The sequence below is a fragment of the Podarcis gaigeae genome (genome assembly GCF_964106915.1).
Source record: "Podarcis gaigeae genome assembly, chromosome: 9".
NCBI classification, from domain to species: Eukaryota; Metazoa; Chordata; class Lepidosauria; order Squamata; family Lacertidae; genus Podarcis; species Podarcis gaigeae.
This window is the reverse complement of record NC_139685.1, coordinates 22,293,584-22,310,424: the sequence shown is the minus strand read 5'-3', so window position 1 is coordinate 22,310,424 and position 16,841 is coordinate 22,293,584. Positions and strand designations below refer to the sequence as shown.

Below are 16,841 nucleotides of genomic sequence, written 5' to 3'. Positions count from 1 at the left end.
GAGCCCGGTCTTGGCTGGGGAGGGCGGGGTATAAATAAAATTTATTATTATTATATTTAAAAGAAGAGTAGACAAATTCATGAAGGATAAGACTATCCATAGCTACTACCCACAATGGCTACGTTCTGTCTCATTGTAGGAGGCAGCATGTCACTGAATAACAGTTGTTTGGAATCACAAGTGTGGAGAGTAATCCTGTCCTTGTGGGCTTCTTTCCCACAGGCATCTGACTAGCCACCATGGGTCTTTGGCCTGATCCAACAGGGCCCTCCTTACGTTTTGTTTCTTATGTAAATCACAGCCATAGGGGAGTCCAAGAAGCCTCAGGACCATGGAGAGTGGAATGGTTTATCTGCAACCATCTGTTATAAGAATCTCAAGATCTCAAATATAGAACAAATATTCATAAATCACACACGTCTAACTATATGAACCGTGTGTCTGAAATAGTATGGGAGAGCAACCCTGAAGCCATTTTGACTCTTCCAGTGACCTCAGATATTCCTCTGCAGTAAGGGAGGCTAATGGGGAAAGCCTTCCCATTGTCTTTTTGCTTGCAAAAAGGGTGTACGGTGGTACCTCGGGTTAAGTACTTAATTCGTTCTGGAGGTCCGTACTTAACCTGAAACTGTTCTTAACCTGAAGCACCACTTTAGCTAATGGGGCCTCCTGCTGCCGCCGCGCCGCCGGAGCACGATTTCTGTTCTCATCCTGAAGCAAAGTTCTTAACCTGAAGCACTATTTCTGGGTTAGTGGAGTCTGTAACCTGAAGCGTATGTAACCCGAGGTACCACTGTACTCATTGAGAACCCAGAGGCACCAAGAAGGTGAAAGGGAGTTCCTGAGACTTGACACCCAGAGTTGTTGGAATCAAAGGCAGGGAATGAACCTTCTGGGGTCTGAGTGTATGTAACCCGAGGTACCACTGTATTTCTGTATGCCTGTGACCTGGATTCAGGAACTAAAGTATTAACCATCACAAAAGAATGGCCAGTCTGCCCAGGCAATACAATCAGTGACCATTCTCAGCTATCCTGGCAGGCGGGATTTCCCCTTCTGTGATGTATGTATGATGTTTTGTGGGGGGTGGTCTTGGGCTGCAGGGTGGGCAATTTCAAAAGTCTTTATAAGGGCTTGCGCACCGTTGTTCAGGGTTCTCCTCCCTCCTGTGTGTGGTGAGCGGGGACCCTGTTGCAACAGTTCTTTGAATAAAGATCAGTCTTACTAGCCACTTTGCTTCTCAATATACTCTGGTTGGCCTCTGTGGACTCTATATGGGCTTTGTACCCCATAAGAGAAAGGGACCAGTTTTTCTTATAACACATCTCAACAAAAAATATCTCCTTGAAACTTCCATTCCTAATTCAAGGGAAGCTTCTACTGGCAGGAATGGAGGAATAGCAGCTTCAGAAAGGTTTTTGTTGGAGCTATGGGTCCTGAGAGTCATACAGTGGTACCACTACTTACGTGCCCCTGTTGTTACGTATCCTTCGGGATACGCACATGCCAAACCTGGAAGTATATTTCTGGGTTTCGCTGCGCACGTGCGCGCAGTAGCGCTCTAGCATGCCGTGTGCATGCGCAGAAGCGATTTATTGCGCCACGTGTGTGCGCAGAACAGGCACCTCCGGTTACGGAAACCTCGGGATCCGACCGGAGCTCTGGAACGGATCCCGTCCGCAACCGGAGGTACCACTGTATTTACATAAGAAGAAATGTGTAAGTTACTTTCATTCTCACATTTAATTTCCTGTCCAGTTTGGCCCTCAGAATATAATGCAAATAATGGATGCCATCTTACTTTCTGTCTCTCCCCCCCTCAGAGAGTTCAACACCCTCATGAATGCCTCTCATGTGGGGGCTTTGGTTTTATTCCGTGCTCAGCGTGCCATGGGAGCAAGATGTCAGTGTTTCGGAACTGTTTTACGGACTCATTCAAAGCCCTCAAGTGCACCGCTTGCAACGAGAACGGATTGCAACGCTGCAAGAGTTGCCTCAGCTAAGGATGGCGCCTTAATACAAAAAACAACCTCATTTTATTATGTCAACGCAGCAGTTTGTTATACTATTTTATATTAAGGAAAACCACCATGTTTGTCTAATTCAGTCAATAAACGTTCATTTGTAAAAAATAAAATAAAATAAAAAGTTGCTGGAGTCCTTTATGTGGTGAGATCTCACAGTTACCTGAAACTCAGCACATATAAAGCTGGTATAGTTGTACCTTGGTTTTCAAACAGCCTAGTTCTCAAACATTTTGGCTCCCGAACGATCAAAACCTGAAAGTGACTGTTCCAGTTTGCGAACATTCTTTTGGAAACTGAACGTTCGGCGGGGCTTCCGCGGCTTCCAATTGGCTGCAAGAGCTTCCTGCAGCCAATCAGAAGCCACTCTTGGGAAGTCAAATGCTTTGGAAGTCGAACGGACTTCCGGAACAGATTCCATTCGACTTCCAAGGTAGGACTGTATAGTACATCTACAAAAATAATAGCTGAGCACATTGCTATGACATTTCTATCAAGTTAGAAGACTATTCTAAATCTCCCTTTGGAGAGCATCCCACAAACGGGCAGCCACTACAGAAAAGGCCTGTTCTCGTGTTGCCACCCTCCAGACCTCTCATTCAGATTGCACATGAAGAAGGGCCTCGGAAGATGATCTCAGGGTCGGGATAGGTTCAGATGGAGAGAGGTGGTCCTTGAGGTATTGTGGTCTGCAGTGTTTAAGGCTTCCTGTTATGGGCCATTGAGCTGTGTCGACAACAAAAGGTTAATGTGTAGCCAACCACCTATGCAGAATTGACTGACCTTCCATCAGCTCTCCTCTCCCATTTGGTCCAAGGAATTGCTAGTTCATGGGGTATCATTTGCTATTTTCACTGCCTTCACTGGTTCTGATTTAAATGGCACCATCCATGCACAGGAATATATCAGCAGGCTTAAGGAAGGTTTGCGTAAGTACAAAACATCTACCAGACACAGTCATGGCTGGTGTGTGTGTGTGTGTGTGTGTGTGTGTTTTGTGTGTGTGTATTTTGTTTGTTTGTTTGTATGTATGTATGTATGGGACATGGGTGGCGCTGTGGGTTAAACCACAGAGCCTAGGACTTGCCGATCAGAAGGTTGGCGGTTTGAATCCCTGTGACGGGGTGAGCTCGTGTTGCTCGGTCCCTGCTCCTGCCAACCTAGCAGTTCGAAAGCAGGTCAAAGTGCAAGTGGATAAATAGGTACCACTCTGGCGGGAAGGTAAACGGCGTTTCCGTGCGCTGCTCTGGTTCACCAGAAGTGGCTTAGTCATGCTGGCCACATGACCCGGAAGCTGTACGCCGGCTCCCTCAGCCAGTAAAGCGAGATGAGCGCCACAACCCCAGAGTCGGTCGTGACTGGACCTAATGGTCAGGGTTCCCTTTACTTTACGTATGTATGTACACCAAAAATGTCTAAAGCTACTATGGTTTCTACTATTGTAAGCTGAACATGTTTATGTTCATCCTTTGCTTCAATAATCTCTGTAGCTTTGATGCACAATTCAGACTGCTTCTGAGATACTTCCTAGGTTTCAGCAATGTTGCTTCCGTGTTTAACTGCTGGCAATTCAGAGTTCTGAACTGCACCAATGCCTAGGCTTTTGGTGGCCGTGTTAATTTTACTCTCTTTTTTGGCAATGTGCCTCCCACTCCTGGTACCGTGTGTTTTGTCTTTGTAAAGAAAAAGGCCAGTTAAGACTATGTTAAACATAAAACAATGGAGAAAATATAAACCATAGCTGCCTTTGGAAGTGGGAGAGCCTCCTTTCATTCAACATCTCTGTTACTCAGGTGCTGAATAGACCTAATGGAAGTGAGTCACTCTGCTCCATTGTGGATGATAAACTCTATGATACATTGGACTTGACTCTCTTGTATCTATGCAGGCCATTGTTGTTGTTGTTGTTGTTGTTGTTATATGCTGACTATTACAACACTGCCTCTTTTTGCTGACCATGTGGGATTTTTGGACCCAACATCACAATAGCTTCATTCACCACCTCTAAATGACCCTGGCTACCTATAAATTCTTCTGTACAGCTTCCAGCTCTTGCATGCCTGTACTTGTCAATTTCCATGATATGTCATTGGTTCCCCGCTTCCTTCCTTCTTGCCCATTTTCTTCTTGGCTGGCTCCTGCCCTCCAGCTCCGGGGTCACTCAAGGTCCCCGAGACCTTTGCTATTTCTGGAACGAAGCCTAATTCTCCCACCCATTCCTGCCTATACTTCCAGGACCAACACTGCAATTTACAAGGCTCACGGAGGGGTACCGGCCCTACTCGCTAAGCATTGGATTTTGCCAGTAGCAAACTGATGGCACAAAGACTATAGATATTTGCTATGTTATCGTTCCAAAATGCAGTTCTCTGAAGTTTGGGACAAGATTGCTAACCCCTTCCATGTTGAGAGCAAGCACATATGACTATAGAGATTTACAATATAAATCCTATGTGCGTTTACCCATAAGGAAGTCCCACTGTGGTCCATAACAGCCTATTCTTAAATGAGGCTCTTGATGTTCAGAACAGTTTGGTTTTATTTTTTATTTGTTTAAGAGAGGGAAAGAGGCTACTTTTATATTGCTTCAGGGGATATACAAACCTTTTCTTTTCCGGTGAGAAATAATACCACGAGAAATTGATTTCCATCAAATGTGAGGTGTCTGGCAGCTTTGTCATTTGAAAAGATCTATAACAGGCGAGATCCTGTCAGGTCCAACAACACACTAAATTAATATCAAGAACTTGCATTTCTATGGCCTTGAGAACTTGGTGTGAAACCTTGGAATAGAAGGACAGCTTTACACCCAATGAAGTAAACTAAAGCTCTAACCAGGATCAAGTGAAGATGGCCAGCATTGATAAACAGCGCGATATATGCTAAGGGATAAGATCAGCGCCAAATGCAAATACACAGGTTCCCATAAACAGCTATTCTGAATGGCGTCTTTATTGCTGCTCATTTTGAGACAAAGAGATACCAGGTGACAGATACAAATGAGTAACCACACCAATAGAATTTTCCTGGCCTGGAAAGAATTTTACCCTCATGTCCCTTTGCCAAAACTGGAGGATGCAAAGGCAGCTGATTCATTCTTTTATTAAGACTCATGTGTCCTTTCATAGTACGCACTTACTTACATGGGGCCACAATGGCGCAAAAACGTGGTTACAAAGCACGGATCCACATGGATCTTCAGGATTTTTGCATTGGGTCACCCCAAATTCACCATCAGATCACGTGTCTGTGGCCACAGCATGAACCACAAAAATCACGCATCCACTGTTTCGTTCAGAATATTTTTTTTTCTTGTTTTCCTCCTCTGAAAACTAGGTGCGTCTTATGGTTGTGTGCATCTTATGGAGCGAAAAATACGGTATGTACGTGTGCGAGAACAGAAGGGCCAGGAAGACCGGGAGGAAGTATGCCGTTAAAGGGAAGCAGAGGTTAAAGTTCAGGGCAGCAAGCAAGGAAAAGGGGGAGGAATTAGAGTCCTCAAAGTTGCTCAAAGTAAGGAAAAAGTTCTGAGGTTTTGGAGTCAGCTGGCAATGCTCTGGCAGGCTGGTGTTACAATATAGATGGCACCTTGCCAGTCTAGCATACCCTCCAAGTCTCCCAGTTTTCCAGGGATAGTCCTGAAATTAAGAAAGCCGTCCCAGCTTCTGATTTGATCCTGGAATGTCCCACTTCTTAAAAAATAAATAAAAATAACACCTCATTTTTTTCTTCCCCATAACTAAAGGTTGACCCATTTTTCACAGGCGCTGGCTTTTACGGAAGACAAATGAAATGATATTGTTGATGAACAGGGCTTCATCTTCTTCATGGTTAAAAAGATAACGGCAGAAACTTCATGTATTATTTCCGACCCTTGCTTTGTATTATGGCATGAAAGCTAATTTTATTCACTTAGGAGCAAGACACATAATATGACCACAAAAGCATTTGACGGGAAACATTTATGCCCTAAATAATTTAGGTGGTGGGAGAATTTAGATTGCTCAGCTTACTTTAAATAATTTAGGGGCGATAAGGAGGAGTATTGTAATCCAGTGACAATCTGCAGAATGAAAATTAGGGGAAATCATTATTTATGTTCATTCCCGACTCTCTCTCTCTTTCGTTCTTGATCTTGTGGGTGCTGAAATTGGGAAATGGCGGCATTTCAGTAAAGGGTTATGAAAAGAGCAATCTGGTCTAAAATGCTTCTGGCTTACCAGTCCCATTGTGAAAAATAGCTTTCAAATGAGTTTTAAAGATTTATGAAATCGAGTAAGCTCTTTCTAAAGTAATGGCACTTTGCAATGATTTGCATGTGAGTCCTTCACAGTCTCTGTGTTTGGATGTCCAGGCTCCATGCATCGCCTTTCGAAGGAGACAGCCTGTCTCTTGGCAAAGGAACGTCTTTTAATAGCCAATTAGCAGCTACCACATGCCCATGGAAAAAGAAATATTACAGGCCCTTGCAGTGTATGGGAGGAAACCTCTCGTGTGAATTTATTCTAGGCTGCTTTTTCAGGTGATTTGGTGAGAAGTTATATTTTGAATGAAGCAGCAAAACGTCACTGCGATTGCATTGATATTTAATGTAATATATCAGGGGTGGCCCACTCCCAAGAGACTGTGATCTACTCACAGAGTTAAAAACTGGCAGTGATCTACCCCCTTTTGGGGGGTTCTGGTCAAACTTGTTGAGCTTCTTTTTAGGAAGGGAAGACCTGTGGGGGGAGCCAGTGATCTACCAATGATCTACCACAGACGTCAAGTGTTCTACTGGTATACTACTACTACTACTAATTTATTATTTACCGGTATACCCTGCCCATCTGGCTGGGTTTCCCCAGCCACTCTGGGCAGCTTTCAACAGAATATTAAAATACAGTAATGCATCAAACATTAAAAGCTTCCCTAAACCGGGCTGCCTTCAGATGTCTTCTAAAAGTCTGGTAGTTGGTCTCTTTGACATCTGGTGGGAGGGCGTTCCACAGGGTGGGCGCCGCTACCGAGAAGGCCCTCTGCCTGCTTCTCTGTAACTTGGCTTCTCGCAGCGAGGGAACCACCAGAAGGCCCTTGGAGCTGGACCTCAGTGTCTGGGCAGAACGATGGGGGTGGAGATGCTCCTTCAGATATACTGGACCGAGGCCATTTAGGGCTTTAAAGGTCAATGCCAACACTTTGAATTGTGCTTGGAAACGTATATCATGATCTACCTGTTGGACGTGCCTGTAATATATTATTACGTTATTACAATAAAGAAGGCAGTCCCCACATCCTCACTTTTTTGTGGTTGAAAGACATGCTGTGATGAAAGCTGTCTTACAGTTTTCGAAGGTTTTCTTTCTCTGTGAAAGAAGTTTTCACTCTTCCGCTTCATTCTCTCAGCAGTAGGGAGACTCTGTCAGCATATATAACTGCTTTGCTCAGAGACCTGCACTGGTTGCTGAATTTTTACCAGACCAAATTTAAGATGTCACTACTAGTCTACAAAGGCCTTAGCAGCTTGTGAGCTCGTCTTATCCCATACATGCCCATTCGACTGCTTCAGTCTGATGAAGTGGCGCTATCAATATGCACTACATAATACTCTTTCTGCCTTTGTATGAAATATTTAGTGTTTGCAGCATTTACACCAGGCTTCCTCAGCCTCGGCCCTCCAGATGTTTTGAGACTACAATTCCCATCATCCCTGACCACTGATCCTGCTAGCTAGGGATCATGGGAGTTGTAGACTGATTTACACCTTTGAACTCCCTGCTGACTGACATCAAGCAAAAGCCTTCACTGTTGTCTTTTTGGTGCTTGCTTAAAACATTTTTGTTTAGGAAAGCCTATACGAGCATGTAGAAGTGATATGTGTTTTAATCTGTTTATTATTGGTTTAAATTGGTTTTTCATGCTTTAAAATGCCAATTTTTAACCTCTATTGACAAATTAATGGGTTTTATTTTTTGCAAACATCTTTAAGTTTTTACCACCACTAAGCAGTACTTAATGTTTGTTAAATAAATAAAATAAAGTACCAGTTTATAGCAATGGGGGTTTAAAAAAATAGTGCAGGCAATATCCTTTCAAGTAACTTTTTTTTTTTTTTTTGCAAAGTAGCATGAGCAGTTTGGGGGAAACTGTGGCTATGAACAGGCATGAAATAATTGGAAAGGGAAGAATTTAAGAGTGTTGGGTGGTTTTCCCACTCTGTAATTCTTTGCACCCTTCAAAACAGTGTTTGGAACTGAAAAACGAACCTCACAAAAATTTATCACGTGACTAACTGAAATGTACTTGTGAGATTCACGGTGCTAGTGCTTTTCAGGATAATCCAAAGTCATTCTCCCTGAGAAATATTAAGGATTGGCTAACATGACTTCCTTTGCTCTGCTTCCTTTGAAGAAAGTGTGACTTCGTACTTCACCAAGGAGTATGTAGCAGCGGAGAGTAACAGGGAAAGATCAATGGACTGTGGGGAAGAAACTGTGTTTGATGAGTCTGAAGATATTTGATCTGGAAGTAGCCGAGTCATAGTGCTATTTTTATTGCGCTAGGAAAAGGTCACAGAACCCTAAGAGATACCATGACAAATGGCAAACTGCCAAACCTATGGCTGTGGGGAAAGGCGACATAAAAAAGAGTGATGTACCGACAGTGGGATTGAATATAAATTAAAAGAGCGAAGGAGGGGGCAAGAGGAAAGGTGGTGGTGGTAGGACTTTGGAAGGAAGCTGTCAAAGAAAAACTTACTTCCCTTGGCACAAGATAAATAGCCTCTTGAGAAGCAGAGCCATCAAGAATTTCCATTTAAAGTTACAGTACATGACATGTAAAATTAGGATGGCTGTTGCTGCTGCTTGTACTGCATCCATACTGGCTGCTGCTTGCACAGTGACTGTTCGGGCTGCCGCGTGAGTGACATCAGAAGGCATCAGAAGTGGGGAGAGACTGGGTCAGCACCATTCAGGAACAGGGCTGCTGACCGACTAGCAGTGCCCTGTATTGGGCAATGGCATCAGCAGGCCACACAGATGCTGGGGCTGGTCAGCCATTAAACCAAGATTATTTTTGTATGAAAAGCCTGTGCTCTGTCCCTAAACCAGGGGTCAGCAAACTTTTTCTACAGGGGGATGGTCCACTGTCCCTCAGAACTTGTGGGGGCGGACGGACTATATTTTGAAGAAAGAAAAGAACAAATTCCTATGCCCCACCAATAACCCAGAGATGCATTTTAAATAAAAGCACACATTCTACTCATGTAAAAACACCAGGCAGGCCCCACAAATAACCCAGTAAGGTAAAGGTAAAGGGACCCCTGACCTTTAGGTCTAGTCATGGCCGACTCTGGGGTTGCAGAGCTAAAGTGTTGCACTATTTTAGTGTTGTTAGCCGTCTTCGGCTGGGGAGGGCGGGATATAAATAAAATTTATTATTATTATTATCTCACTTTATTGGCCAAGGCAGCTGGCATACAGCTTCCAGGTCATGTGGCCAGCATGACTAAGCCACTTCTGGTGAACCAGAGCAGCGCACGGAAACACCGTTTACCTTCCTGACGGAGCGGTACCTATTTATCTACTTGCACTTTGACGTGTTTTCAAACTGCTAGGTTGGCAGGAGCAGGGACTGAACAACGGGAGCTCACCCCGTTGCGAGGATTCGAACCGCCGACCTTCTAATCGGCAAGTCCTAGGCTCTGTGGTTTAACCCACAGCGCCACCCACAGATGCTTTTTAAATAAAAGCACACATTCTACTCATGTAAAAACACAAGGCAGGCCCCAAAATAACCCAGAGATGCATTTTAAGTAAAAGGATACTTGTAAAAACACACTGATTCCTGGACTGTCTGCTGGTCGGATTTAGACGGTGATTGGGCCAGATTCTAAACTGTGGCCACGTCTGTCTGCTTCATCCACCACAAACGTGTGTGCACACCCACCACAAGTGTACTTTATTATTATTGATCAAATTTGTATACCACCCTTCATATATTTGATGGTCATTTGTTTTGCCTGGGCTAAGAGATGTACCACTTTGCTTTCAGGTGGAATCAAACTTTGACCATATCAAATTCATCAGCAGACTTTAGATATCTGATATCTCCTGCTGCCCATTAGCTAGAGCACTTTCTTTTTACAATATACACACACACACACACACACACACACACACACTTAGTGATGCGCTAGGTTACTATGTGCAGTTGTAGCTGGCAAGATCTTACCCTATGAATTGGGAGCGTTATGCAAGAAGAAAAATATGTCACACCTCTGAGTAATGTTTCACATTGAAGCAGGGAGGTCAGTTGGAAGATTGGAGGAAAAGGCTGAGGTTGCATTTGTCAAATCTTACTGTTATGAGAAAGCTATCTTGGCATGGTTTGCCTATTCCTGAGAACAAATAAAGCAGTTGTGCAAGGGCATTTCAAGCTTGATCAGATACTTGGCTTTCTCTTTGTCTCCTGGGATAACCTGGCACCGGTTAGTCTAGGCAATGAAATTAAGCTGCTGTTTTAGCAGTCTTAAAAAACTGTTACAGGAGGCGGAAGAAGTTTCTCTCTCTCTTCCAAGCCGAACGATAGGTTTTTAATACCCTCTCATAATTCCTTCCACATTATCCACAGGAACTTTAACACAACTAAGTACCGTATTTTTCGCTCTATAAGACCACAAGACGCACCTAGTTTTTGGAGGAGGAAAACAGGGAAAAAAATATTCTGAATCTCAGAAGCCAGAACAGCAACAGGGATCGCTGCGCATTGAAAGCAGCAATCCCTCTTGCTGTTCTGGCTTCTGGGATAGCTGCGCAGCCTGCATTCGCTCCATAAGACGCACACACATTTCCCCTTACTTTTTAGAAGGGAAAAAGTGAGTCTTATAGAGCAATAAATACGGTATATGATCATACTCTTTTCTGACTGGCCTCTCTGTAGATGCTGTAGAGAGACCAATAGGAAATTGTGTGGACCAAGATGAGCTTCCATGAATACAAACAAGCAGAGCCCTGCTGGCTCGGACCAAAGATCCACAAAACACAAAATAAAGTTATGTTCTGTTGCCCAAGTGGCCGACAGTCATGGATGGATGCAGAGGCATGGTGGGAGACACCAGTGGGGGAACCCCCAAGGAAACCCCCAGGGAAAGAAGGCTCAGAGCCAGGGGATTGGTGGTGGGATGACAATGAGTGGTCAGAGAGAGAAGAGGGGACACACTGGGAGGAGGAGGAGGTGTCGGAAACTGAAGAGGCAACAGGGTTTAGTGAGCAGGAAGAGACTGTGGCAGAGAGCAGTCCAGAAACAGAGGGAGAAGCAGAGGTGAGCAAGGAGACAGAGATGAGGTAGGCTGCTGAAAAATCCAGGGACTCTCCCCCTTGGCTGATTAGAACATGCCCAGACATTGTGTGGGTCCCCCTGGTTGAAATCATCAATTTGCCCCTTGGCACAGGGACATTCCCAGGGGAGCTGAAGGATGCAGTGGTGTGCCTGCTCTTAAAGAAAACTTCACTAGATCCTTTAGATCTATCCAATTACAGCCCAGTTTCGAATCTTTCATATCTGGGTATGGTAATTAAGAGAGCGGTTGCTGAATAGCTTGGTAGGTTTCTGGAAGAAACATTGGCTTTAGATCCATTTCAGTCCAGTTTCCGTACTGGTTTCGGGACCGAGACGGCTCTGGTCGCCCTAACAGATGATCTCCATAGACAACTGGATCGGGAGACTGAGTCGGGACTGCTGATTCTTTTAGATTTGTCAGCAGCCTTCGACATGGTTGATCATGATCTTGCCGACGTGGGGATTCAGGCCACATCCCAACAATGGCTGTACTCCTTCATATCTGGTCGGGGACAGAGGGTGTTGTCGCACCACTCCTTGGTGTATGAAGTGCTGCAGGGCGCAATCCTTTCCCAGATGCTTTTCAACATCTTCATGTACCCCCTCGCCCAGATTGTCTGGAGCTTTGAGCTGGGTTGTCACCAATATGCTGATGACACTCAGCTCTATCTGCTGAAGGACGGCCACTCCGACACGGCCCCGGACACACTGACCAGATGCTTGAAAGCAGTGGCTGGATGGCTTTGTGGAAGCCGGCTGAAATTAAATCCTTCGAAGACAGGGGTCCTCTGGCTGGGTTGGGATGGCATGGGGTTTGGGGAACAACTCCCTTGTCTTGCGGGGGCTCAGTTAGTGCCAGTGCCTTCCGTTAAGAGCTTGGCTGTAATCCTTGACGTCTCCCTTTCCATGGAGGCACAGGTTGCAGCAACAGCCAAGTCGAGATTTTTCCATCTTCGCTGTATCAAGCAGTTGGTCCTTTACCTTTCCCGCCCCAACCTGGCCACAGTGATCCATGTAACGGTCATCTCCAGGCTTGACTACAGTAACTCGCTTTACACGGGGCTGCCCTTGAAACTGTCCCAGAAACTACAGCGGGTGCAGAATACTGCAGCGAGGCTCCTCACAGGGTCCTTGCCATGGGAGCATATATTCACGCAGTGCTCTACCAGCTGCACTGTCTCCTGCTGGAGTATCGGGTCAGGTTTAAGGTGCTGGTTTTAACCTTTAAAGCCCTATGAGGTCTAGGACCCTCGTATTTATGGGACCGCCTCTCCTGCTATGTCCCACAGAGGACCCTAAGGTCCATGAATAATAATAGCTTAAATGTCCTGGGCCCTAAGGAAGCTTCCACCAGGGCCAGAGCTTTGTCAGTGATGGCTCTGACCTGGTGGAATGCTCTGTCCCACAAGACTAGGGCCCTGCAGGACTTGATCTCCTTCCGCAGGGCCTGTAAGACAGAGTTATTTCGCCTGGCCCTCAATTTAAATTAGCCTGATCCTCTATTCCCTTTCCCCCTTCCTTTTCTATGAAGAAACCCTTCTGGGACCCTACATTTAAACTCTTCCCTGGTCTTCTTGCTGGCCCTAGTAGGACCAACTTGGCCAGTTATCCCTGGTGATCATTTGATGTTTACTGACTGGGGTCCCCCCCCAAAAAAAATGACCCCTGAATTTTTGAATTTTATTGACATTGATGCTGCATTTATGTTGTATTTTATGCTGTTCTTATGCTGTTCTTAAGTCACATGTTAATCAATGTTTTATATTTGTTGTTAGCTGCCCTGAGCCCAGTTTTTAAACCGGGAAGGGCGGGGTATAAATAAAAAAATATTTTTATTATTATTCTGCTGCAACCCTCCCAGAACATGCAGAGAAATGAAGAGAGCAGAGCAATGAGAGACAAGACAATGGAGCCTTAGGCTGCTGATGAATGAACTGGGGGAGGAGCCTTAGAGATTGGTAGGAAGGTGGGGACCTTCAGTCTTCACAACAGCTTCGTTGAGCAAGATCTACTGAGAGGGTTGTTGTGTCCAGTAGGACTGAGTTGTTTTGTTTCATTGGATAAAGAGCTAACTTCATTGTGCTTTGTTGTTTTATTGTTGACCTACGCTTGACTCCAGCTCCTGACAGCAACCAGATGCCCAAGGGAAGCTCTCGAGCAGGTTATGAGTATAGCTGCATGCTGTTCAGAAGCATACTGTCTCCAATACTGGGCGGGCGGGGGTATAGATATTATGGCCAACAGCTGTTGATAGTCATAGCCTCCATAATTTTTTTCTAATCCCATTTAAAAGCCATCCAAGTTGGTAGCCATCACTACATCCTGTGGCAATGCATTCCACAGTTTGTGCTGTTTGAAGAAGTACCATATTTTTCTCTCTATAGGACGCACCAGACCATAGGCGCACCTTGTTTTAGAGGGGGAGAACAAGGGAAAAAAAGTTCTCCCCCCCTCCTGCTCAGGGACCCTTCAGCGAAGCGGCAGGAAAAACGGAGCCCCTTCCTTTTCTCCTCCCACTTGGCTGAAGGGGTGCTGCGCAGCTCTCCCTCTCTGCTGAAGCCAGGAGAGTTTTGCTCTCCCAGCTTCAGCAAAAGGAACCCGAAGCCTTTGGAGCGCATCGCGAGGTCCCGCTGTGCTCAAAAGGCTTCAGGGATAGCCACCTGAAGCCTTCGGAGCGCAGCGGGAATTCACGCTGCGCTTCAAAGGCTTTGGCTTCCTTTTGCTGAAGCCGGGAGAGCAAGACTCTCCTGGCTTCAGTGAAAGGAACCCGAAGCCTTTGGAGTGCAGTGCGAGTTCCCACTGCGCTCCAAAGGCTCCAGGCGGCTATCCCTGAAGCCTGGAGAGCGAGAGGGATCGGTGCGTACCAACCCCTCTCACTCTCCAGGCTTCAGCGAAAGCAACGTGTAGCCTCTGGAGTGCGGAGGGAGCGCTCCCTCTGCGCTTTGGAGGCTTCGCGTTGCTATCGCTGAAGCCAAGGAGTCTGCATTCGCTCCATAGGACGCACACACATTTCCCCTTAATTTTTGGAGGGGAAAAAGTGCGTCCTATAGAGCGAAAATACGGTACTTCTTTTTGTCTGTCCTTCCAATATTCAGGTTCATTGGCCAGAAAGAAGCCATGCTGCCTCCTGACATTGGGCTAGTTTGCCACCAATATTTCACCTAAAGTGGAGTTCAAAGGAAACGTGAATGTTCCCTGCTGGCTCAGTCCAATGATCCACAAAATACAAAATAAAGTTTTGAGGGAAGACCAAATGAGTACTGATATTTCTTAACAGGATTCTTATATGCTTGAATCAGGGATGGAGAACCTTTGGGTCAATGGGCTCCAACTCCCACCAGGTCCACCCAGCATGGCCAATGGGAGTTTCAGAGCAATATCTGAAAGGCAGAAGGTTTTCAGTTCCTTATGAAAGTTATCCACTGGCTTTTACCTAAGATTTAATTTGAAGTCAATTTGAATTGTAATGGAAGTAAAAACATTGCCAACAAGGGTAGTACCATTTCTCAAGGGGGTTTCCACATCTCCTGATTTATAACATACAAGATGGTTTTTTGTTGTCAGAAAGATTGCTCACAAAGTCTGAGTAATTAGAGATAATTCTATGACTGCAAGTAGAAGTGGCCCTTAAGAAATCCTGAAGATGAAAGAATATGTTATCAATGCATTACAAGGCTGCTCTTTGATGTGGCTTAATTAATTTCAGTATCTTTGGAGATCTAATTTCTCAGCAAAAAGAAACACAAATGTAACAAAGGCATGTTGAGATTTATATTTACTATCATTCTCTTCAAACAATGACATTGGATTACTACTTCCTGCAATAAAATAGACATGCTTTCTTCAAAAAGTCCAGGATTACTGATTGAAAGTGGGCTAGATGCTTATTCTAAACAGTTGCAAGAAGGCCTGTAGCCACAAAATTGAACAGAGTTGATAGATTTAGGAACTAATGTATACGTTAAACTCATTGCAGCCTTTTTGTCTCAATAGCTGAGAAACAGCTAAGGCATTTTACATCACCCCCACTCCCTATAGGCCAACTCCCGGTGGAGTACAGGATCAGGTTTAAGGTGCTGGTTTTAACCTTTAAAGCCCTATACGGCCTAGGACCCTCGTACCTACGGGACCGCCTCTCCTGGTATGTCCCACGAAGCACCCTACAGCCTTCAAACAAAAACATCTTGGAGGTCCCGGGCCACAGGGAGGTTAGGCTGGCCTCAACCAGAGCCAGGGCTTTTTCGGCTGTGGCTCCAATCTGGTGGAACGTTCTCTCACAAGAGACTAGGGCCCTGCGGGACTTGACATCTTTCTGCAGGGCCTGCAAGACAGAGCTGTTCCACGAGGCCTTTGGCCAGGGCACAGCCTGACCCCCTCCTTTGGCAATCCTCACAGAACTCTAGCCCAATGGTTGCCATTAATTTGATTTGAACTGATTTTATAAAGAAATGATTTTATAATGTTGTATTATTTTACTGTTAGCCGCTCTGAGCCCGGCTTCGGCTGGGGAGGGCGGGATATAAATAATTTATTATTATTATTATTATTAAAAAATGATTTAGTAGGAATCCTGCAACCTGGGCATTCTGAAGGCATGTGATATTGCTTAAATGCAAAAACAGGCACGTAAATTTTATACTAAAAAAACCCCAAAGAATATTTTGCTTTCTTGTTTATTGTTCTTTGTATTCCTTCCACCAAACACTGGCTGCGCAGAACTTTCCAAAGTGTTAAATAAAGAACTGAAAAAAACCCTCTGCTGCTGTAATCCCAGTGGACCCCATTTTAAGTAAAGCGTAGCTGTCAAGTATGAAATCTGCTGGTCTTCAGGGATGACTTTGGAAGCCATTTTACTTTTAATAGATTCTTCTTCTGCTAAGACCAACATTTGCTTACTCTTTTCATTAAAATGTGGGCATGATTTCCATGCAAATGAATGTCCTACAGACTTCATTACAGCCTGAACTTTACCCGGTTGAGACTATATGCACAGAAAGAATGTTGTTGTTGTTGTTGTTTAGTCATTTAGTCGTGTCTGACTCTTCGTGACCCCATGGACCAGAGCACACCAGCCACTCCTGTCTTCCACTGCCTCCCGCAGTTTGGTCAGACTCATGTTTGTAGCTTCGAGAACACTGTCCAACCATCTTGTCCTCTGTCGTCCCCTTCTTCTTGTGCCCTCCATCTTTCCCAACATCAGGGTCTTTTCCAGGGAGTCTACTCTTCTCATGAGGTGGCCAAAGTATTGGAGCCTCAGCTTCACAATCTGTCCTTCCAGGGAGCACTCAGGGCTGATTTCCTTAAGAATGGATAGGTTTGATCTTCTTGCAGTCCATGGGACTCTCAAGAGTCTCCTCCAGCACCGTAATTCAAAAGCATCAATTCTTCGGCGATCAGCCTTCTTAATGGTCCAGCTCTCACACAGAAAGAATATTGGAGCAGATAAGTTGTCAGCTCTGCCTGATCTTGGAATGCAGATTCGGCTGAAGCCATAAG

General features: G+C 45.0%; 1 protein-coding gene across 1 annotated transcript in view; it reads left to right on the top strand.

Moving 5' to 3' along the window:
* The window catches only part of GRXCR1 (glutaredoxin and cysteine rich domain containing 1), a 52,930-nt gene extending 50,820 nt beyond the window's left edge, over positions 1-2,110 (top strand). The window contains exon 5 of the mRNA XM_083755068.1: positions 1,824-2,110. Coding sequence (XP_083611194.1) covers positions 1,824-2,003 — 180 coding nt within the window. The 3' untranslated portion in view covers positions 2,004-2,110. The remainder of the gene's footprint in view (positions 1-1,823) is intronic.
* Positions 2,111-16,841: the final 14,731 nt, after the last annotated feature.